At 31.4% G+C, this 24,770-nt stretch overlaps 2 protein-coding genes across 2 annotated transcripts; both read right to left on the bottom strand.

Annotated features, from left to right (window-relative positions):
- Positions 1–3,615: 3,615 nt before the first annotated feature.
- LOC112762752 (protein FAR1-RELATED SEQUENCE 6-like) lies at positions 3,616–5,530 on the bottom strand. The gene is made up of 6 exons (XM_025808599.1): positions 5,379–5,530; positions 4,884–5,284; positions 4,578–4,788; positions 4,334–4,493; positions 3,821–4,249; positions 3,616–3,729 (listed from the first exon to the last, which is right to left on the bottom strand). Exons 1-6 carry the CDS (start codon positions 5,528–5,530, stop codon positions 3,616–3,618), a joined length of 1,467 nt encoding a protein of 488 aa, XP_025664384.1.
- A 2,201-nt stretch (positions 5,531–7,731) lies between these two features.
- On the bottom strand, positions 7,732–22,132 carry LOC112762751 (uncharacterized). The gene is made up of 2 exons (XM_025808598.1): positions 20,474–22,132; positions 7,732–8,058 (listed from the first exon to the last, which is right to left on the bottom strand). The coding sequence occupies exons 1-2, from the start codon at positions 22,130–22,132 to the stop codon at positions 7,732–7,734; spliced, it is 1,986 nt and encodes a 661-aa protein (XP_025664383.1).
- Positions 22,133–24,770: the final 2,638 nt, after the last annotated feature.

Here is a 24,770-nt window from a genome sequence, read left to right as displayed (position 1 = left end):
CGTGTGCAAGGGCAATCATAAAAGTCCGAAACAAGAAAACACTCAACACACGGATGCATCTCCACACACGCCACCAGCAGCACATGTCCAGCTCAGTGACTATGATTTTGACCGGTTAGTAATTTCAGGCTAACCATGCTGTATGTTTCTCTTCTTTATTTGTCATATCCTGCCTTGTTATTAGCCGTCTAGGTAGTCATAAATTGTTATTTTAGCTAACTTCATGTCGCATTCCTTTGCAGCGAATTTGACATCTCGATCGTTCAATGTCCTGAATTTGAGAAAGTTATGAATAATGTTGAAAAGGGGTGCGAATCAAAGGCCATAATTATGCAGCCCCTGCAAACTATATTGCCAAACAAATCAGGCTACTATACACCGAGTCCAGGGAGACCTAGCTTTTCACTCGGTTTAACTCAGTTTGAGAAGACTCCAACCCCTTCTCCGATTCAATCAATTCATCCAAGCCTAAAAAAATAAAGTTGGGAGAGACTAAGAAAAAAAAAATCAGAACATGGATAGTGGACTCGTCCTTGAACGGAGATCAAGATTTAGCTAAGTATGAGGGACGGGAATACATGATATTACAAAGGAAGGACTTCTGGTCCTTGAAACCCCGCAATTGGGTCAACAGCTGCGTAAGTATATGATCTTGATCATGCGTTTTAATTTCGTTTCTTTATATCGGGATATAGTTGACAATTGCTAGATAAATTGTTTAGGTAATTCAATGGATGTGCTACTCTTTCAACGACACTAACTCATCTAGGTTCAAGCGAGATTTCTATTGTGTGTCTCCAGGCATCTTGGTAATTTCATTCTTCTGGTTACACAGCCGGTTAGTTTTTGTTTGGATTCTGACTATGTGTGTGGGTTTGTAGGAATCAGTGACACGAAATGATAGTCTGGCTTCATTTATTGACGATGTGAGGCTAATTTATGCTGGTCTTAGTCCAAGCTTCGGTGAGGATACAAGGTTCTTTGACAAAGTAGTAGCAGCAAAGAGAAAATGGGTAAGTTACTTTTTCAGTTATGAAATATTTAATCACGATTTGTATATGTGGCTTCACGCGGTCTTTGGATTCAAATATTAAATACATGGTTAAAGTTGATTGAGTTTACTATACTATGCTGTTGGAAATGTGTTATCCTATGATGTGAGGATGTTGTGGTTCTTGAATGCTCAAGGTAGATCAATATGCTTTTTTTTATCTTCAAATTTTTTTCTAACGAGATAGAGCTATTCATATGCACTGTTTGCTGCAGTGGTTATTTCCTTATTGTCGGGGGGTCATTGGAGGGTATATGCATTTGAGGTGAATGCGAAGCGAATAGCTATACTCGACAGTTTGCATTCTGCACCAGTAGATGATGAACGAGATAAGCTCGATGTGTATGTGGTAATATACTATACTTCTTTTATTTAATATACAGCTATATTATCTATTACGATAGCATGTTATAAGCGATTTTTTGTTCCATGATTTTCAGGGGAGACTGTGTGAGGATATGGCAAGCATTGCTATTCCTGGCTTCGTTCGCAGTACGTACGGCCCAGCTCGTTCCTACGCCAAGGTCCCAATGCAACCAAACAAGTGAGATGAAATTATAACCCAAATTTGAGAATTTTTTAGTTTTCTTTAACTACTGTGGCATAGCACGTTACAGGTTTTTGACATCCTAATTGCAATAGTATTTTGTTTTCATGTAGCTTTGACTGTGGCATGTGCGTTATTAAACTAATGGAAAGGTGGACAGAAGATCGTGAACTTTACGAATGGGACCAAGTTTGTTAAGTAAACATTTGCCCGGATGTCATCATTCATGTTGTATGAATATTACTGTAACGGTTCTTAATACCAAATCACCTGATAAATGTTCTCCCAGGATTCACTCAGTTCATACAGGATAGAGTTGATGCTTGACATTATTTGTGGCCAACACAATGCATTGATTCAGCAGCTTATTTCATTTTTGGAGGCAACAGTTAAACCTGTTCAGCGCAATGCACCACGGAACAAGAAGAAGGACGTTAGTTCACCATACACTGCACCTAGCACGAGGTCATTGATTGAACGTGCGGAAGAATTGCCGAAGGGGGCAATACGCAAAGGAAGAAAGAAGTTGCTTACTTAGGCTTAGCTCCAGTGAATTGAACTACCTTATTGTGATTATTTTACTTGCTGACGATATGGCTACGGATTTATTTATGTCACATTAGAATTACATGATTCTAGGATTAATTTTTTTTTGGCTTGACATTAAAATGATATGTTGGTTATGTTACCGTGTAAGGGTCTTTGTTTTCTTGCAGCTTAGATTTCCGGAGTTATCAAAGCTGGACAGTAAAGTAGTCATATTTGTTAATACTGGACTATAGGAACAATAACCATCCACAGATATAGTTAAACTAAACATCTTATAATGTACTATAATGAATATCCATACGAATAGTGAAATTCAGCATCCGCTCAAGAATAAGAAATTGTTATTTTTAACTTTGATTCGAAGTCTTGATAAAAATCCAAAAATTTATAGTCACCCCGAGTGTAGAAACAAATAATACAGAATTTTTTATGTAATGTTTTACATTTTAATAATGTTTATAAAATAATATAAGCATCATAATTGATAATAAATATAATATATGTTCCCTTTCTTGTGAATTTATAACGAGGTAAATTAGGTAAATTAACAATAGAATATTAGTTAAAAATACATTTGACGTTAATACCATAGATATAAGTTTTTATTAAACTAAGATAATTATATTTCGTGTTACTATTAAAAATTAAAGAATACTATGTATTAAACAGGCAAATATTGTAATTTACTAATAACAGGAATATTATGCAAATAATTAAAAAATAAGGAGTATATATGCTAATGCACTTTTAGAACATAATAAAAATACATTTAAAAAAATAATGACCTTTTATTAATTGAATAATGACCTTTTACGTATGGCTACCATACTATAGTTATGAAAGTTGCTGCTGATATGTTTAGCGATTTAGTTATGCCTAATTAGAATGACATGCTGATATGCCTAGGGATTTATTAAAGTCACCTTTGAATGACATCAGGATTAATTTTGTTGTTGCACATGAGAAAAATTTAGTGGTTATCTTACCGTAAAAGACTCTATGGTTTTATTTCTCTTGCAACTTAGATTCCTGTGGTTATCAAAGTTGTTTAGTAAAGTAAGCATGTGTGCGCATATTGGAGTAGGCGGTCAATGACTATCCACAGATATAGTTAAACTAAACATCCTATACTTTACTGTAATGAACATCCAGTGTAACTTGGTCACAATTAATCAAAATAAACAAACGCTGCACACAGAAATACTCACGGATACCCATCCATGCTTAGGGTGAAGACCGATACTTCGAAGTAAAAGGAAAACCATGGTATATACTAATTATGCATTCAATTCATTGGAATAAAATAACGCAAAAGGTTCACTCGGGTGACATTAACATGCTTCATGTAATCAATCCAATCTTATTCTCTGATCAACTGCATAGAAACTTAAACCCTATATGTTTACCCCATGAAACCAGCCTCTTCCACTAATCTTGAAAAAAAAATGAATGCATTGTATAACAAATCTTAACTTTTGCTAAAGGAGCTTAACAAAGACATGAAGCCACCAACTTGTTCGGGATCAGCCTGGCCTACAACACCACCGAATCTTACATCTTGAGTTGACTCCGGACAAACCACCTGGTTAACAAAACAAAAGGTCCACAGTTAACTTCTTCTATAGTACTATACCAAATAAATATGCTAGGTCGAGTTTGATACACACATTTACCGGGGGGTCATGCTTGTTTTTCCTCCGAGCAGATTTTTTAAATGACTTCTCCAAGGCAGCGCCGAGTCTCTTACTCTTTGGCCGGCCCTTTGTGTTGACCTTCGATGGGGCTTGGATGTCCATTACAGCGGCAACGTTCAAACTTGTTGAGCCATTATTGTTGTAGGAGTCCGCCACAGTCTCAGACCTCTTCTTGACACGGTGAGCAGTCAACTTAGCTCTTGTTTCTTCTAGAGCAGCATGAAGCAAGGCTGTTTCTTCATCGTCGTTTACAAAATCCTGAGCAATGTTGTAGAAGTGTGCACATAGTCCCCTGAATGCAACATGACTCTCATCCGACCGACTGACATCGTGACTACTCTTGACATATGTATGCTTGCGCTTTGTGTTCTTGCTCCAACGAGGGAGAACATATCGATTAGGTACTTTCTAAACCTTGTAAGAATGGAAGACTTCAAGACAATGACAGCATAACACTCCTGAACTCTCAAATAGATTGCACTCACAACAAACCTCCTGTGTGGATCGATCGAAGTGGACGTCGTACAGAACACAAAGAATACTATCATTCACTAGTTTTTCCTCTTCAACCTTCATGCATACCACTGGCCCCTCTTCAGCAACAACAGAGACCATACAATTAGCCTTCTTGACAAACTCAATTTGAACATCCCTAAACATGCAAGTAGTGTACTCCTGCTAAAATTGTCTCTCCATAGGTGAGGTCGTTGCACAAGGGATAACCCCCCCCCCCCACGAGTATGCTGCATCATCCTCCAGTTCCCTTTGCTCCTTAATTCCAAGCACATTGTCATATTTGTGAACAAATTGGACCAAGCTAGTCCGACTGTGTAAGAAATTTCCGTAGAATGAGTGCATGCTCTCACTCCTTTGCGTGCTCCTCATGGCAGCCCAAAATTCACCCTTGAAGAATATTGGGACCCACATGCGTCGATCATCAAAGAGGTCTACATAAAAAAATAAACTTCTTATTAAATCATATAAATCCACCTACAAAAAAGATTTTAACTAATGAGCAAAAAATAATTGTACACTAACAGACCTGACAGCCATGTGTTGTTATGTAAGTTGTGCTCGTCTATGAATTCATACCAGTTATCCTCAAATAACTTCTCGGTCCGAGAGTTCCACACAATATCATTGAACTCATCATACAACTCTCTGTACCGGCGATAACCTCCAAGATTGTACGGTAACTTTTTCGTAATGTGCCAGATGCACCACCGGTGGCGTGTATCAGGTAACACATTTTTTATTACACGAAAAATGGATTTGCATTGGTCTGTAATGATCCGCTGTGGAGCAGTTCCCATGCACTTGACCCATTGGCGGAAAACCCACTCATAACTTGGAATTTTCTCATTTCCAAGAAGAGCACAACCAAGGATGGTCGACTTACCATGGTGGTTGACACCGACGAACGACGCAAACGGTAATCCATGCCTACATGCAAAAACAGTGACAAAAAACAAATATCAGTCACGACCAAGCTAGGAAAAAAAGGAATAAAGCTAACCCCATAAAAATAACTCCATACTTGTTTGTGCTATATGTGCTATCAAGTGACACAATATCTCCATAATACTCGTACGACGCCCTACACCTTGCATCCACCCATACTGCACTCCAAAATTTACACTCATCGTCCAAATTCACCGCGTAGAAGAAGTTTGGATTGATGTCCTTCATTCTCATGAAATAGTTTATCATCTCTCTGACATCCACGTTGACGTTGTTGGTTCGGAGCTTAGCTGTAATATAGTTTCGTAAATCCTTTTCTGAGTATCACAGGTTAGATGGGCCCCAGACTCATTTGCCAAAGCTAGAAAAGTCTTGTTTGGTCGAATCTCAGCCTCATCATTGTCTTCGATCACGCACTTCGCATGCATGGTCAGCTTCCTATACTCATGGTAGTACACCGCCTTTCTCGCTGAACATGGGTGCGAGTGACTCAACTCCACCTTGAAGAAAAACCAGTCTTGCGTCTCCTTGTCAAACTTCACGTATATCCTTGCCTTGCACCCAGTAGCTGAGATCCTGTTCTTCCACGTTGACGCTTTGACACAAGACACACGGAACCCATCCCTATTACAGTGAATAGCTTGGTTAATGGGTTGATTTGTGATCTTATCATAGGTTGTCGTCCGTATCTTAGTAGCAAACCCGACTTTCTTTGCGTATGTCACATAGAATTCATGAGCCATTTGCAATTGCTCAAACCGCATTCCAACACATGGTATTTCATCTTCTCAAAGGCCATCGTGATCCGGTACCTAAGTATCAAATTTATTTAAAAAAACAAAAAAAAAAAACAAAACAAAACCGTTAAAGTTCAAATCAACCATGCGGTTCAGGACTACAAAAAATTAAACTTGAGACCAAACCTGGTGACCATGATCCATTTCTTCACTTCCAACTTGCGAAAGATCCAAAAGCGGCATGTCCTATATTCGCAAAATAAACGAACAAAATGTAAAATCACGATGGTTATTGTCCCAAGCATTATAATACAGGATGAAACTAGAATCCAAACCTCGTAACAAATATCCATCTCTTCACTTCCAACCTCAGTAACATCCAATCTTGGCATGGCCTATAATCACGAAAACAAACACCAAAAATCAGATTCATGAAAACTATTTAAATAATCCACTAGTAAATGAGATGCATAAAAATCCTTTCCAAACTCCATATATAAGGATACAAAAATATAACTGGACCGCATCATCCTACCTATATTAATTTGGAAAAAAATGCATCGGTATCACCTATTGATAGAAGCTATTATATTTAACCTATTATATAAGCATTTTAACTACTAATATCCTCTGTTCTACATCACACTGTGTACCACCGATATCAAAAAGCAGCACATACAACCAACATGCACTTATTTCATTACTGAGTTTGTGAATCCAATGTCACTAAAGTGGCATTTTTAATGCATATACCATCTATCATGTATACTCATATATATAATATGTATCTAAACATGCATGACTCTTATTATTCTATTTAGCTTACATTTTCGGGAAAAGTCTTAACAATAACAATGCAGTTATTTTTATCTTATTATATTTAACAATATAATAATCTCCTCATCATTTTATTCTCTAGGCATCAAGCACATCATGGGTGATTACTTCTAAACTAGCCACTTATCCAGTGTACCAATTAAATTGCTTATACATGCTGGTTTAAATTTGCATATTAATATTCCATGACTCATTAACGCACTCATATCCTCCATGCAAAGATGAACATCTAAATCTTATATAAATAAGCATCCATGGTGTGTTAATCTTTGTGTCCAAAATTTTTTTAAATGAACTCATTTTCTGTTATTTGTTTTAATTAAAGCAATATATTAACCCATAATTCATCTGATTATCATGATTATATGTTGGAAGAGAACTTGCTATTTAACCATTCGTATATGCTTCTTTGGCCATTTGTGGCCTTGTTTTTACATTATAGAATATGATATTTTTTACATAAAATAAACTATTTTGCATAGATACCTAACTCACTCTTTATTAATAGAAATTTTATAGTTTCACGCAGAAGAACTAGTGCTTCTTTATGCTAGTACATGCACCTACATATTTTATTCATTACAGGTCAATTTAAGACTAATAGGATTCTGCACTATTTTGTTAACTACTTTACTCTAATCTTTGAAGATATTATACCTGCATGCAAAGACGAACATCTAAAACTTATATAAATAAGCATCGATGGTGAACAATTCAACGAACCATTCTCACCTTATTAGGCTGCTGACCGTCGGCAACAAAATGTTCTGGAGCTTCTTCTGGTGGTTTCGATGGATTGTGGTCAGGAATGGATGATGGAACATAACACAGAGACTGCACGACCTTACACGCCATTTACGAACTACCACATGGTGATGGACGTATCAAAGGAGAGACACTATTAACTCCTTTATCTTGCACGATGAATACATCGAATAGACCACAGGCCGGCTGGGCAGGTGGACTTGATGCGGTGCCGCCAGAAGGAGCCACACGCTGGGAATGCGCTTCTGGGCGTTCACCGGTGTGGACCTCGACGTCTCTGGGAGCGACTTCCGGTGATAACACATGAGCCAGTGAGAAGATGAGATAGTAACGTTGGCGAGAGGGGTTCGGTTCTTGGTTGTGTCGGCACCGTTCATAGAAAAATGAACATGGTTTGTGTTTTGGTATAACTGAATCCTAATTTTTTGAACCATTCAAATTAGCAAATCTTCATAATTAATGATTGTAACTATAATTCAGTATTAATTTCAATTAAACCCCCAATACCCATAATTTAATTTTAATTTCAATTAAGCCCATTGTATGCATTGTATAATAAGAGCATTGGTTCCTCATACTTTTTCAACCCAATAACTGCTGCTCCATTGAAACACAATCTAGTAAAATAAAATTACACACTAGATTATTAAAAAATAAACTAAATGAAAAATAGCTTATAACCCTAATAATTTTAAGTTTATCCTATTTAACTGACGTCGTCATGTAACTAATTAATTTATAACTAACTTAACTCTAAATTTTATTGCTCACGTTTCTTTCTTATCTAAGTTAACCTAATTAATTATTCCATTAATTACCTTCTAATTCACAACGCAAGCTAATAACGCTGACTAAATTAACTAATAATATACTTTCTTATATTCATTAACATGTTTATAGACAATAAACAGTAACTATACTAAAAAACGGTAACATAAAATAATCTACCTAACATAACAACACTTAAAAGTACGTCTAACTAACTAACATGTAAACAGTAAATCTGTTATTCTAACCAACAAACAATCTATACCTAACAATTTTATCTAACATGTAAACAGTAAACCAAATAATTCTAATTAAGATAAAAAAATAGACTATTATTTACTAACCTGGAACTGAGAAAATCGTCCACACTAAACTTTACGGATGTCGAAAAGACAGAAAAGAGTAACAGAAAAAATTTGAAAGGGAGAATAAAGGAAGAAAAGGACAAACAAAAATGGTCCCATCAATTTAAATAGTGTGTTGAACTCATCATAGAGTTCGTCGGGGTGCGGCGAACTTGCTCTTATTCCCAAAAAAAAAATCATATCCTTGAAAATAAAGCTAAAAAATATTTTCTAGGAAAATAATTAATTATTTTATTTTATATACGAAAAAAATCCTAAATTTTGAATAAACACGTTAGTATATAAATACACACAATATATATATATATATATATATATATATATATATATATATTCTTCTAAAATATTGAGATACAGAGACACAATTAATTAGACACAATTTTTTATATTTTTATATTTATTAATTTTTTACACTTCAATTTCTTACATTTTTATTTTTTATTAATTTTTACAAAATATGATTGGACTTTTTCAAATTTTATTGTGTCTTATTCAATATTTTATTAAATACAATATATGTACATTAATAATTTGTGTCTATATTTTTAATGTTTGTGTCTCTATTATATCCCTCCTTAGATAAAAGCATAAACCAAATACCGTTTATTTGTTTCTTTAGTGCTCAAAGTGTTTTAGATATTATCTTTTAATTTTAAAAGAAAATATACAAAATTTATAAAAATATTATATGTACATAAAAATTTAATTATTAAATTACTTATATATACTTATATATAAATACATATATTTTTATAAATTTTTAAATATATTTTATATTTTAACATATATTTTATATATATTACTTATTTTTTGTATACACTTATTATACTTAGTTTGTAGAGCGCGAGTGACACATAAGCACATAATATATGGATATCCTTTTTCAGTTTTTATATGCTTGTATTGTATTTGATATTAGAAAATTTTAATTTTTAATTTATCTTTTAAATTCAAATTATATATGTAATGTGAAAACGTATCTAAATTTATGAATGTAATTAAAGAGTTGGTAATCTTAGTATTGATTTATAAATTATAATTTTTTTTTTCGATAATTTGTATTACAAACTCGACCCAAAAAAAAAAAGAAGAGTTCATGAAGTAGTATATATTCAGCTAATTAATCTCCTTTAACATTGCCATCAAAGATAATTAGTCATTTATATGCCAACCTATTCCATAAATACCTGTACTACAACAATATATCACCGCACATATTTAAAACCTAAGAAGTTCATCTAATACAATTCGAAGTTAAGTAATGTATTAATATTGGACATCACTCCATGTTTCTCATGCTTCAATAATCTTATCCGTCGCCATTTGTTCCTACTTGCTTCTTTTCTTGAAGCACTCCTCCACCTTGTATTTAAGATGAATAATATAAACCAAATGTTTCATACACTTTGTTTTATTTCTCAAGAATCTTACTTCCCAGCTTGTTTCTTCCTTTTCTTTATTCCAGTCAATAATATCTTTGTAATCAATGTTCATTTTCAACTCTTCTTCTTCCGAGCCAAACTCTTTAAATAAGAACTGTGTTGCTCCTTGCATGCCTTTAAGTACCGCTTCACCTCTTGAATATTCAGATATAAGATTTTTCATATAACATTCCACTTGACCTGCATAATTTGTTACATATCCTCTAATTGTATATATATTAGTATTGGACATATATTTGACACATTGTCACCATATTCATTTTCTCTCCTCAGATCTTTCTCAAATCTTATTAATCTATCAATCTTAATCTTATTTTCCTTCTTTTATCACTGCACCACTAGTCCTAAACCTGTTCCCTTGCACTATTTTAAAGTATTATTTTCTTTTCAAATATTATCTCATTTCTACACTCCATACAACCCATATAATGCTGAAAAAATAAATTATTCATTCTTTTTTTTTGTCTATCTACATTCTGAGACATCTAATATTCAAACTAAATTTTTATTTTCTATTACCTACCCAACATACATTTTTTCAACAAAAAATTTGCCACTACATATTTAGAGTATACTTACAGTGCAAGAACAAATAGTTCATTGTCTCTAGTTTATCACCTCACATCACACACATTTCATCACCTTGATTTATGATACATCTTCTCAAGAGGATATTCTTTGTATTTAAGACTCCTAAGATCATGAACCACGACAATATTTCTACTTTTGGTGGTACCACTTCTTGCCAAATGTTGTCAAACACATACTTTATTGTTGGCTCGTCATATTTTTTTTGTTGCAATGTCAGTGAATGACTTTGTAATGTGCTTTTCATCTGATCCAAATGTCCACGCCAAGCTATCCCTGTAACCTGCACAAAAAAATACACTATCCAATATATTTTGTAATTCTAAATTTGTGTTTTCTCTCTCAAAGAATTCTCTTGGCCTTTGAAAATTTCACACTCAGGTTGACCCTATCCACACACCACAGTCACAGATCTTGCTTCCCTTCATGTTTGACACATTGAACAACCTAGGGATCTTTCTTTTAAAGTTTTATCCCCAATCCACAAATTCTTCCAAAATCTTATTGTTCGACCATCTCCTACACACATTTTTCATCCAACCTTACTTATTTCTCTTCATATGTCACTTTTATTTGTAATATTCAACTATATCTTTTCAAGGCCCATTTGAGTCTTTGCCTTCATATTCAGTCACCTTTGTGCATGTATCAACATCATAGCATGAGCTAACCACCTTTTTTCACAAAGACTCCTTCTCATCAGAAAATCTCCACCACTATTTAAATAACATTGCTGCATTTTTTATTGCCATATCCCCTACACCGAATCCTCTATGCTCCTTTGGTTTTTGTATGACGCTCCATTTGATTGTCAGCATTACTTTTTTTTTTCTTTAACCCCCCAAAAAAAGTTAAATTGCATTGATTTAATCTTCTTTTTCACTTCTTTCAGCATCTTGAATAGTCCAAGAAAATACATGAGAAGGCTATTGATCACCAATTTTATGATAACTACCCTACTCAACTTTGATAACAAGCTTGCTTTCCAACTCCTCACTTTCTTCTCAATTTTGTCATAACTGGCTTCCATGTACTTACTCTTCTTGGGCTTGCTCTTAGTGGGATACCAAAATAAGAAATTGGTAGCTCTCTCATTTTCAGCACCATTTCTTCCTCACAATTTATTGGAATGATGGTTGATTCATCAAAGTTTATCTCCAACCCGGACATCCTGCCGAAACACTTCAATATTCTCCTATACATTCTTAGAATTTTTGGGTTAGGTGGACAGAATAAGATCGTGTCATCTGTAAACTGAAAGTGTGTAAGCGACATTTTTCTTTTTCCCACCTCTAACCCTTCTATCATATGTGCTCCTCGTGCACAGTCAATAAACTTGTTTAACATCTCCGTTACAAGAACAAAGAGTAAGGGTGACATTAGATTCCCTTGTCTAAGTCTCCTTTCCATCCTAAATGGCTTAGTTGGGGAGTTATTTATCATAACCGACATTGTTGTTGTTCCAAACAGTCTTTGTATCCACCTTTTTCACATCATCCCAAACCCCATTTTTTTTAACACATGATCGACAAAACTCCATCTCACCTAGTCATAAGCTTTTCTGAAGTCTAATTTTACTACAATCCCAGTCGATTTCTTTCTTTTCAACCATGCAATCGTCTCACAAGCTATCAGGGCTTCACAAATTATTTGGCGTTTTTGTATAAATGCAGTTTGCTCCTCTCCAACCAAATCACCGTAAATTATAATTACTTGGTTTTGAGTGATGGTGATAAACAATTTTCAACAAAAAAAAAATTGTATCTCTAATAAAGTTATACAACACCTTTTTTGATGGAAAAAAAGTTGTAAATACAATTTTAATATGTTAAGGGCCAAAATTTTAAGTTTTTTTTGGATAATTTGAAACTAAAGGCTCAACTACTCAAATCTTCTCACAAATACATCAATCAAACAATATTAATAATTGATACCGGATCAAATGGCAACTTTGTTTGCCTCACATAGAGTTATACTGAATTCAAATTTTCATGGAAGAATATAAAATCATACTAATTGTATTTATTCATGTAGTGTATATGAGTGTGTTGTGTGAATATATAGTACATAAATGTAATAATACCTAAAATTGAGAGTTGTCCAATCTAACTTTTTTTATTTTTTCATTATCCACGTAAGTCATCTTCAATTAATTTTCTTCAAATTTTGATAGCTTCATCTTCGACTCTACATCCTCTCCTTTATTGTTATGGTCTCTTCCTAAGCTAACCTCACTTTTCTTCTTAGTGAGCAATTGTTTTACTTCTCTTTTTGCTGATTTTTCTTTTATGACTCTTCTTATTTTTAAAACTATTCACCTTCAATCTCTTATCTTTCAAGCATTTATTAATGGGAGCTACTCAAATGAAGATGTAAAAAACATCTTTTTATGAAGATCCTTTGTATAAAAGTGTGATTTATTGATTTGGCCACACTTCAAATAGAAAGAACACTTTTTTAACATATCAAAATCTAACCCTACAATCCATCATCCAAGGATCAAAAAAAAAAATTATTACATGAAGACAATTATAATATCTTCATTGGAGTACCCACCTTTATTAATATCAATTTTTACTCTCAATCTTCTTATAAATCTCGCTGATTTATACTCTCTTCTTTCTCATATGTGGCATTAGGACATATTGCAAACATATTTTTTTTAACTTTATTACCCTTGCTTGATTCATTATGGAGACTCTTATTATTTTTAATATCTTCTTTTTTAAAGTCTGGTGGACATAGGAAAGCAGAATAAAATAGAATGTACTTTCTACAAAATTTTAAAACACAAATAAAATAGAATATTTAATTTTATTATTATTAATTTCAATTAAAAATAATAATAAATAATTCTATTTAATATTTAAAATAATAAATAAAATTATTATATAAATCATATTATATAAAATAATTAATATAATTATTATTAATTATATATATTGGCCACAAAATAAATTAAAAATTAATTTCCTATGGTTAATTAGGTATCATTTAATTTGACCTCAAAGTTGAAATTTGTAGTAAACACGTACCCCAATATGTGATGAAAGTTATATTTTTTAATACAGAGCTTAATATTTATAAAACTTTCTAATTATAATTATTTTTTTTTCCAAAAGTGCATGTAAGACCAATAAGTTAAAAGGTCCTATGTTAAGAAACTTGTTAAAAATATTAAAAAAATAATTGACAAAATATTTTATGTTCTCAATATAATTTTTTTAATGAAAGAAATATATTTTACTTCCTTAACAAGTATTTTAACAATACTTTTTAGCTAAATCCCAATTTAAATGATAAAAATCTAATAATTAGGAGTGGTTATTAAAAATTAGAAGAGGAAAGCTACATATTATAAGTTCAAAGCTTATGTATGGACAACTCAAATGATACTGAAAAGTTTAGAGTATGTTCGGCTTTTGATTTTATTTTGAAAAAGTATAGGTAGATAATGAAAATATTAAACAATGTGAATAATAGATATATCGGATATTCATTTCACTAGTTGTACGGATGTTTATTTTAATATTAAGATTTAGATGGTTAATTTGGAGGTGTAGTGTGTTTTTATTTGACTGGTAGTTGTTCATATTGTTCAAAATGGTCATTGTTTACTTAACAGTTAACACTCTCCTTTTATTTTCAATTGTTTTTATATTTAGAATTTACAAAAAATAAAAAATAAAATGAAAATAAAAAATTCTATTATTTTTTAACCAAGCGGACACTTATATCACATAGGAGGTCTTGAATATTTTTACAAAGTTATATATCTTCGGTAAAACAAGATTGTGAGGGAAAATTTTATCATGTGTCACACTTTGATTGATAAAAACAAAATATTTTTGGTAACACTAAAGATATATATTTTCAATTTGGACAATTTCATAAAATTCTTCATAATTAAACAATTTTTATATTATAGGATGATCATGGGAATCGAATGAACTACTTATAATATTTGAATCCCCCTATTAATTAAACAAATCATAGCAAGAAAGACTAGGCCAAGGTTGTTGCACGCATGCACGAATCTAATACTTCTTTAGCACTTCATAGTTAATAGTATAGTACATTATTATATTATATTATTATAATTATCGTTGGTGAAATGAAATAGAATATGACCACTAAACGTAGTGATTCAGAGCAGAAGAAGAAGAAACAACTAACAAAAGTTGAAATAATTTGGAGGAGGATGCATGTGCCATGAGGATAAGTGGATTTGTCAGAGACCCTGCTCCCCTTCCTTGGAACTCAGACCTAAACTCATCCACTTCTTCATAGTAGGCGCATTTATTTATTTTTTTTCATAGCAAAAATAACCCAAACACAAGAAAATAAATAATTCTTATAGGTGTTGAATTGAAGGTTAGATTGCTATTCACTTTGCCTTACTTTGATTCTTTAATTTTGTTTTGACACTTTCACCCCCATTCAACATATTTAGGAAAGAAAAATGTCTTTATTTCCTTTCAAAATTTCAACTTTTCTATTTCATATAAAAGTTATTACCAATATCACATTTCTCAAAAATATTATTTTTGGGGCGTTTTTTTTTTTTGGTCAAGATTTTTGGGGTGTTTTATAAATGTAAATTTCTCTCACCTTTTTAAAGTTAAATTAAGCCCACTCATTTTTTAAATAATATCAGAATTTAATTCGGCCTAAAATTCACCCAGTCACCCACTAAAATTCATTCCTCTAAATTTCACTCTAGGACCTTTTTTCTTTTTGTCATGGACTCTAGGACTTTGTAACTAAATAAATGGTTGCCAACCTCGTGGGCCTCATATGTAGAAACCCGTTTTGGTGGAAACAAAATTGAAACATATCTAAAACTTTTGCTTGGTCTGAAACACTTCATTAAAGAAGGGCCAATGCCCAAAAAAAAAAAAAACAGAAATTATGTTTTTTACCAGAGAAGAGAAGGAAATTGGGCTTAGCAAAAGAGTCCAAGCTACCTGAACTTTAGAAGGGAGGATCGTCATGCCAAAAACAATATAAATAAAAAGGGGAGGATGTTGGAGTTGAAGGAAGTGGAGGAATTGGAGATCATTATTAGGGTGAATTGATTAAATTAGTATCTGTTGTGGAATATATGAATGTCTTGGGTAGTTGGTATATGGATGTACTTACCAAATCCATTTTAGTCAATATTGGCCATTCATGAATCATGATTACCTATAAATAAGCTATAATGATACAATTTTTTATATACACATATATAGGCTTATGGCACATGCTAAAACTAAAATTAGAGGCACTTTCATCAGTTCACTAGTTTATTATTTTAATTTTTTTAAGAAAAAAAAAAGTAACAATTAAAAAGCTTTAGTTTCTGACACTGTGTGGTATATTAAACTGCTTAACTGCATATAGAAATATGGAATAGCTAATCTATTATTACTTTTCTAGTTGCTTCATCTGTGATAAAATCATTTGTCTCAAAAATTTAAATTGATAAAAAAATAATATTAATAGTTATATTTCTAACATTTTTTATCAAACAAAAATATCTTTTAAATTTGTTTGATTTTTACATAGACATTTTTTTTTGTTTATTTATCTTATTCTATTTTTTACTTTTAGGGTTTACGAAAAATTAAACTCTAAAATTTTTAAATATAGAACTTTGATACCATGTCATAAAATTACTCATTCTAAAAATTTAAACTAATAAAAAAATAACATTAATACTTATATATCTAATATTATCATCAATGATTGTAGTTGGACTTTCCTTGTGCAAATGATTAGCAATGTTCTTGCCCTTGCCTTCTTCATAATAATTAATGATAATCCTCTTTAACCAAGCTAAGTACTATATTGTATATAATCTTGAGAACAAAACGTTCATATCATGAGCATTAGTCCCCACATACATAGAGAAAGGTTCCTTCATACAAATATATGGGGAGAAAGATGATTCGTGAATTTAATATTGGTTTCTTTATTAGTAGATAATATATAATATAATTTTGAGAGCGTCCATGTACAACATATATCTAGTCCCATATTTCTTTTGTGATGAAAAGACGTAATGGCCATGCTTCAAACACGACAAAAGAAGCAACCAAAAGAACAAGGAATCGAATAATTATCCAATTAAAATTTGAGTGCAAAGACGCAATTTACCGAGCTTTTACATGCAAAGATTCACGCATATCCACATATACTTAAAGCCAATACGATTTAATTTTATTGCTTTTCTTTATCTCAAGATAAAACCTTATCTTAGTTATAAAACTTCTAGGAGATGCATGTATCATGATCTCGTATCATGGATCCATTATTATGTGGGATAGAGTAGGTTATTGAAACAATATGGAATTGGAAATTGCTATAATTAGGGGGATTTAATTTTGGGAGAGGAGAGATTGATCATGTAGAAGAAAAGAATGTAATAAGAGGAGCAGAAAATGTTCTATATGAAATATCTTAGTAAAGGGCATAAATTTATTTAAGGTAAATTATAACTTCAAGTATAATTATCCAAAATACAACGAATGGACTATAAATAAAAGACCGGCTAAATTGATATAACAATATTTTTTTTATATCTTTTCATTACGAAAAAAAATTAAAATAACGATTGATATAGCAATTAATTTTTAAGTAAAATTGGTCGCTTAAGAAATTTAGCAACTGATTTAATTAAGTACTAAAACTTTAATTACTAATTTTTAGTCACCGATTTTCAATTAAGGACTACCTAATTAATGATAAATTAGAACTGTCACTAAATTGTTTGTTAATAAATTTATTATTAATCTTTAGTGGCTGATTTTTAAGTAAAGTCCACTTAACCAATGCAAATTTAGATCCTTCACCAAATTGATCGCTAAATTTAGGGCCGAGTTTACTTAACCCCACTATCATATTTTTTGTCCCATTATCTACTCTCTTTTGCAGGTTTTAGTCAATGCAAAAAAGCAAAACAATCCATCTCTTCAACTCCCAACTATAGCCAAACTATTAATGATCAAGGAATCACTAAAAGCAGCAATTCAAAGGTTAATCCAACTTTTGAACTAAAACAAACAAGGTGATGAAGAAGACCAGAGAAGTTCTGGTAACGGTGACATCGGTGATGACCACACCTCGGAAATAACAACCGTGGTAATAGTTATTCAAAACCCATCAACAAAGGAAACCAACTCTACCAAATGCTCTAGTAATATTATCTAATGGTACACAATTTTAGCTATATACTAGTATTTTTTTTCGTAATAACATTACGGGAATATAAATTTTTAAAAATTACGGTCCACTTTATTCTGATAGTATAGATTATACATGGAACAAAAGATTTATAAAATCAAATTATTTTTACAAAAAAAAAAGCTATAGGTTGACAAAAGTTTTTGGCTAAGAAGACCAAGATATCTATAAATAAAAAAATTAAATAATAAGATTTTTAGTTATTATTTTTATATAAAAAAATCTATTTTTTATTAATAATTAATTTTAACATTCGTTATCTAAAGTTCAAAATAATTTAACGTGTATACTTTTACATTTAATTAGATATTAACTGTTAAGTCTGTTGCACAAATAGAAATAATTAATTTTTATACTTGCTATTTAAAAATAATATTTTTTCTCTCTATGTATATAAAAATATAATTAGATATTAATATAAAAAATTATACTGATAGTTATAAAATTAACTCAAAATTAATTTTTTTAAAACAATTGAATCTTGATTCTAACTTTTAATAATAACATTAGTATTCTCTCCCAATTTTATGTAATAAATATTTGAAAGAAGAGAAATAAAAATATAAATTAGAAAGTTAAGCGGTGAAAATTTAAAACTAAATAAAAAACTAAAAAATTATGTATATAATAACAATAATGGTATTATTTTGTTAATTTTGTTTTCTGTAGAAGAGAAAGATAGAAAAAATAGAGAATAATAGAAAAGAGAGAGAAACGTAAAGATGAAGAATGAGCGTGAGAGTGAGAGTTTGTTAATTTTGAAAGAAAAAAATTTGTTTTAATTGTAAAAAAAATATCCGATGACATATTTTGATTTATCAAATTACTAACTTAAAATATAAATTATATATAAAATAAAAATAGTAGAGAGAAATAGAAAAATGGAGAGAGGTAGATAAAAAAATTTAGGAAGGGAGTTTATTAATTTTGAAAAAAAAAATATTTTCTCTCAATTTTAATAAGAGAGTGTCATGTGATACATTTGATTATTAAATTAGATAGTAATATATGATATATAATATAGGTATATTTCAATTTCAATTTTAATATTTTAATTTTAATTTTAATACAATTAAAGAATGGCATGTTGTACATTTTGATTGTCAAATTAGTAATTAATCATTGATATTGATAATCATACATAAAATAGATAAAGTGGTTGAAGGAATGAGAGAAATAGAGAAAGGAAGAGGGAGGATGGGAGAACTTTTTAATTTTGGATGGAAAGATTTGATTTCAATTGCAATGAGGGAGTGACATGTGTCATATTTTAGTTGTAAAATTAGTAAGGAGGAGGAAAAAATTATTTAATTTTGGAGGAAAAGATTTAATTTCAATTACAATGAGAGAGTGACATGTGTCACATTTTGGTTGTAAAATTAGTAAGGAGGAGAGGAGAATTCCCTAATTTTTGAGGGAAAGATTTAATTCCAATTGTAATGAGAAAGTGACATGTGACACATTTTAGTTGTAAAATTAGAGATATATAATAAATATAATAGATAAAACATTTTCAGTTTCCATGTTCTAATTAGAAATTCTAAATTAGCATAATTATGCAAGCATTTAATCAAATACATTGGTTTTATTATTTCTGATGTATAACAAAAATCGAATCATATATGACCTAAACAATCTAAGCCAATTTACAATGAATTTCTTTTGTTGTCATTTACATTGTTATTACTATAATTACTATTCTACTTTTCAACCACCTTTTTGATTTCTCGATGTTAATCTATGCTGTTTTATTATAGTTTTTTGTTTCATTCTTTTCAATTATTTTGCTCCCGAGAAGGGAATTCAATTTTAGCTTTAACCGACAAATTCAAAATATTTTTCTACGATACAAAAAGAAAAAAAATCCAAAATTAACTTGAAAGGCAATTAAGAGAAAAATAACATCAACATATCAAATTGACAAGTCCTTTACTACAGTGAAACAATCCATAAGCATGACGTAACCTACTTACATAATTCTTTTATTTTTCCCATACAATATGGCCTCTTATAAGGCATACATCAATTTATACAATTGAACCGCTTTACTCTTATGCATCTTACTATTTCATATACCAACCAGGGACGGATCCAGAAATGTTGTTATGGGGGGCCAATAATATATATAATATAAAAAATATATACAAATAAATTATAATGTAAGATGTATTATAAAAATATACAGATAGAGAATATATATTTAAAGTATAAAAAAATGTGTACTTTTTACTAACGAAGTGGTACACGTCGATTCTTCATATCATAAAATTCATCGATAATAGAATATGTGTCAAATTTTTCAGCAATCTTCTTCTCAATGTAAATCAAAAGACAATTAGCAAGCAATTCATCTTCCATTTTGTTTCTGAGTCTATTCTTCACAATATTCATAGCTGAAAAAGATCTCTCAGTTGTAGCAGTTGAAATAGGGAGAGTTAATACCAAGCGAATCAAACGATCAATCAAAGGATATGTTAAAGACTTTCCTGTCTTCGTTAATCCTTGACATAACTCTGAAATTGTGCACAAGTTAGTTAATTCAGCATGATTAGGAACATCAAGTTCATAATGTTGAGCTTGCATTCTAATGTAAAATTTCTCTTGGTCATTGAAGTAACCTGGATAAAACCGTTCTACTAATTCACATACTTTGTTGACACTGAAGAACTTATAATTATCTCTGGGATCTAAAGTTGAACTTAAAGTAAGCAATTCCACCATATTATCGTTGAATCTTCCATTAAGCTCTTGTAACTGTGTATCAATTACAGCTAGAAATAAATTAACACGGTAATGATGCTCCACTGAAATTTGATCAACAATTTTGCGAGTTCGACCTCTTCTAGGAATATGCAATGCATTCATATCAGGAACTTCAACTTCATGTTTCTCACAAAATAGTATAACTTCTTTTATGAAAGCCTCCCAACTTGATTCTCTCATTCTTTGTATTAAAGTCTTGGTAGTAGAAACCAGAGTTAAAGCATTCAATATGTCTTGATTTTTTCGTTGCAAAGCTTGACAAAGATCATGACTAACTTCCAAAATATTTCTCATCAAATGCAAAACAAAGACAAATTCAAAGGATGTGATAGCATCATAAGCAGCACTAGCATCACCACGAGTGGAGAAATTACCTTCTTCGGTGCTTTTTTCAAGAACTTCACAAGTAGCATCAAACATGCATAACAAGCTACGTACAGAATTCAAATGAGACCCCCATCTAGTATCTCCAGCTCTTTGCAAAGTACCAATTTGATTAAGTCCACTAGCTGTCACAATTTGATCATTGGCAATTAAGTTTGCAACATTATTTGCTTGAGCAACCCTTAACTGATCATGACGTTTAGGAGAAACAATCACAACATTCACAATTAGTGTAAGTTTTGAAAAGAATTGATGAACATAACAAACTTCTTTGGCTGCAGAAACAAGTGCTAATTGTAATCGATGAGCAAGACAATGAATGTAATAAGCAAAAGGACAATCTTTCAGAAATAGAGCTTGCAATCCATTCCATTCACCACGCATATTACTAGCTCCATCGTACCCTTGTCCCCTAAGATTTTGGACATCAAGATTATGACGAGAAAGAACTGATGAAATTTCTGTTTTCAATGTCAAAGAACATGTATCAGAAACATGTATAAGATCAAAAAATCTTTCTTGAACACAACCGTGCTTGTCTACAAATCTCAAAACCACAGACATTTGTTCTCGCTTTGACTCATCTCTTGCTTCATCAATAATTATACAAAATTTAGAATCACCAATTTCTTCTCGAATTATTGCACGCACTTTTCTAGCAAAGATATGCAATATATCTTTCTGAACACCGGGAGATATATATTGAGCATTCCCAGGAGCATTTTCAAGAACATTATTAACATTCTGATTACAGGAAGCTAAAAGCTTAATTAACTCAATAAAATTTTCCCTATTCAAAGATCCAGGACTTTCATCATCGCCTCTAAATGAACATGCTTGAAATGCAAGCCATCGAATAACATTAATAGATGTCTTCAACCTTAAACGGTTATTTGCAATAGTTTCATCACTATGCCTATCAAGAACTTTGTCTATATGCTTAGATTGAGCCATTAAATCATCACAAGATTTCACACATAAATTATGGGGAGAATTAGGAATAGAACCCTCGTGACATACAAATGCACAATTTACCCATTGTTTACTTTCTTCCAATTACTAAATCCTAACTCTGAAAATGCATTTTTTCCATCATTGCGAGCACCATAATGTTTACCAAACAAGTAGCAAGGCAAACAATAAGCAGCATCTTTTTCTGGTGAATATTCTAACCAACTTGAAAATTTCTTAAACCAAGAAGATTGAAAATATCGACGATGATTGTTATTACCAGAAGCTGGATAGCTAATATTTGTTGGTTGGTATGGCCCAGCTATTATGTATACTCTACGAATCTTATCACGTTCATTGACATTATACTGCCAAATTGGACGTCGCTTTCCTGGATCCCTTTCTAGTAAAGAGATATCAACATCTCTTTCTAATCTTGGTACTTTGGTTTCATGTTGATGTGTATTTTGAGTAAGATTAGAGAGCTCACTTACTTGAACTTCTTGTGAAATAAGATTTGAGGGTTGACTTGTTTGAACTCCAACATTATCAGTAGCTTTTCTCTTAAAAATTGCTTCAATTTTACTTTGCTTTTTCATCATAAAATGTTCTAATTTCTTTTTACCTGAAAAAAAAAACTCAAAAAATTATATACTTACATAAATAAACAAAATCTAAGTATTTTTTATTAATTAAATATCAATAATAATAATTTTTTTACTAAATTACTATCAATTATTCAATTTTATTAAAAAATAAAATAAAATAAAAAGAGAAAATAAATCTCAAAATTAAAATGAATACCTTGTGTTTGATATAAATATATTATATATGATTGAAATATAAAAATAACACTATACACTAGATACTTACCTTGGGAATGGGCGAATGGCAGTGGCACTGAGATAGTGATTTGGTGAGTGCGGCGTGACTTGCGAGGAAATAGCACAGGATAATTAGGAAATAGAATAGGAAACGTGAACAAACAAAATTAATTTTAGGGATTTGAAAAATTTTAAAAGCTATTATATTTTATTTGGGTTGGGACGTTGGGTTAAGCTTTCTATTACCTTTTTTTTTTTAAAGCTGGGGGGCCCAGGCCTCCACTTGCCCCCCTATACATCTGTCCCTGATACCAACCATGTACAAACTATATTTCATCGTAAATTATCAGTCTGTATTTCATTCTTGATTGACTTTCTTTAAATATATCTAGCAATATTATTTTTATCATACATTTATGCGCCAAGTTTCATATACAGGATAATACAGTCACGTCGACTAAAAGAAAGTCAGGCAGTACTATAGATCATCTCACCAAAACACCCCAGCAACTATACTGCCATGCAGACTATAAATTGGACAATTTGTATTTTCTAACATAGCTCAACTCCAAAATCAATATGACTAACCTAAAGATGCATTATAGATAAGTTCATAAGTCGAAACACAGTGATGTTCTCATCTTTATTCTTCTACTTTCAATCTTTTCTATTATATTTCATTTGTCATTACTCCTAATTGAACTATGAGTTATCTCATACGCGATCAAAATAAATCATTCTGTCACCAAATTTTTGACCGAAATATATTTTCTCATCAAAACGTTCATGTTACAAAGTTACCTGCAACCAATTTTTTCAATACCGAAAAAAATTTACAATTCGAACGGTCAGATTCCAAAAGCAAAATATAAACCAATCAATAGCAAGTCAAAAAGACATCCTAATCAAATATTCAAACACAGTTTTACTTACCGAATTATAATTCAGCTTTTAATCAAATCACGACTCTTACTACTTTATTATCTGATAAACAATTTCAGATACTACCCACAAACAAATATTCTAACAATCTAAACCAATATCTACAAACGAGTACTGATCCAGTGATCGATTAGTAACAACATTCAAACCACAACAAGTGGCTTCATCAATTAATTAAAACTGAGCTATACTTCGGTTTTCAAATGCATAAGCTACAATGCTATCTGTCATTTTAAACGAACCGACATATGTAAGTAGAACTCATTTCAAAAAACCTGACACCTATGAGTCAAAATAATTTCAAACAAATCGATCTATAAGTTGGTACAACTCCCATGCATATCGGCATCATCTATGCTATGCCCAATTCCAAACCGACCTATTATGTCAACCCACCAATTTGCCAAACAACTCAGCAACAACAACACTACCCATTTGACCTATCAATAATGGTTGTCATCAATTACTACTAGTCATACTTATTCAATCTTACAATTTCAACACGTATCAATTAGCCTATCCTGCATCGTATCTATAGTTATTTATAGATATTCACCAAACTAGATTAATGTTCCACTTCTTTATATTTACCATCAATATTTCTACTCTTTACAAGTCAAAAACAATTTTTCGATCAAACTATTCCAAAACATCAACTAACAAAACAGTCGTCATGCATATCATGTTACTTCCATCAATCTACACATCAAAGTAACAATCTCACAACACCCAGACATCACCTGTAGTGAATCTATAAACATATCAAAACAAAAGCAATATATATATATAAGGCAAACAAGTTCACCCAATCAAGACGGGTAGCCAGTTCATCAAAACAACCAAATCCACATTACAAAGTTCAACAAAACAAAGCA

The sequence above is a fragment of the Arachis hypogaea genome, chromosome 17 (genome assembly GCF_003086295.3).
Source record: "Arachis hypogaea cultivar Tifrunner chromosome 17, arahy.Tifrunner.gnm2.J5K5, whole genome shotgun sequence".
NCBI lineage: Eukaryota > Viridiplantae > Streptophyta > Magnoliopsida > Fabales > Fabaceae > Arachis > Arachis hypogaea.
Note: the sequence above shows the minus strand (reverse complement) of the source record. Positions and strands in the feature narration are given on the sequence as shown.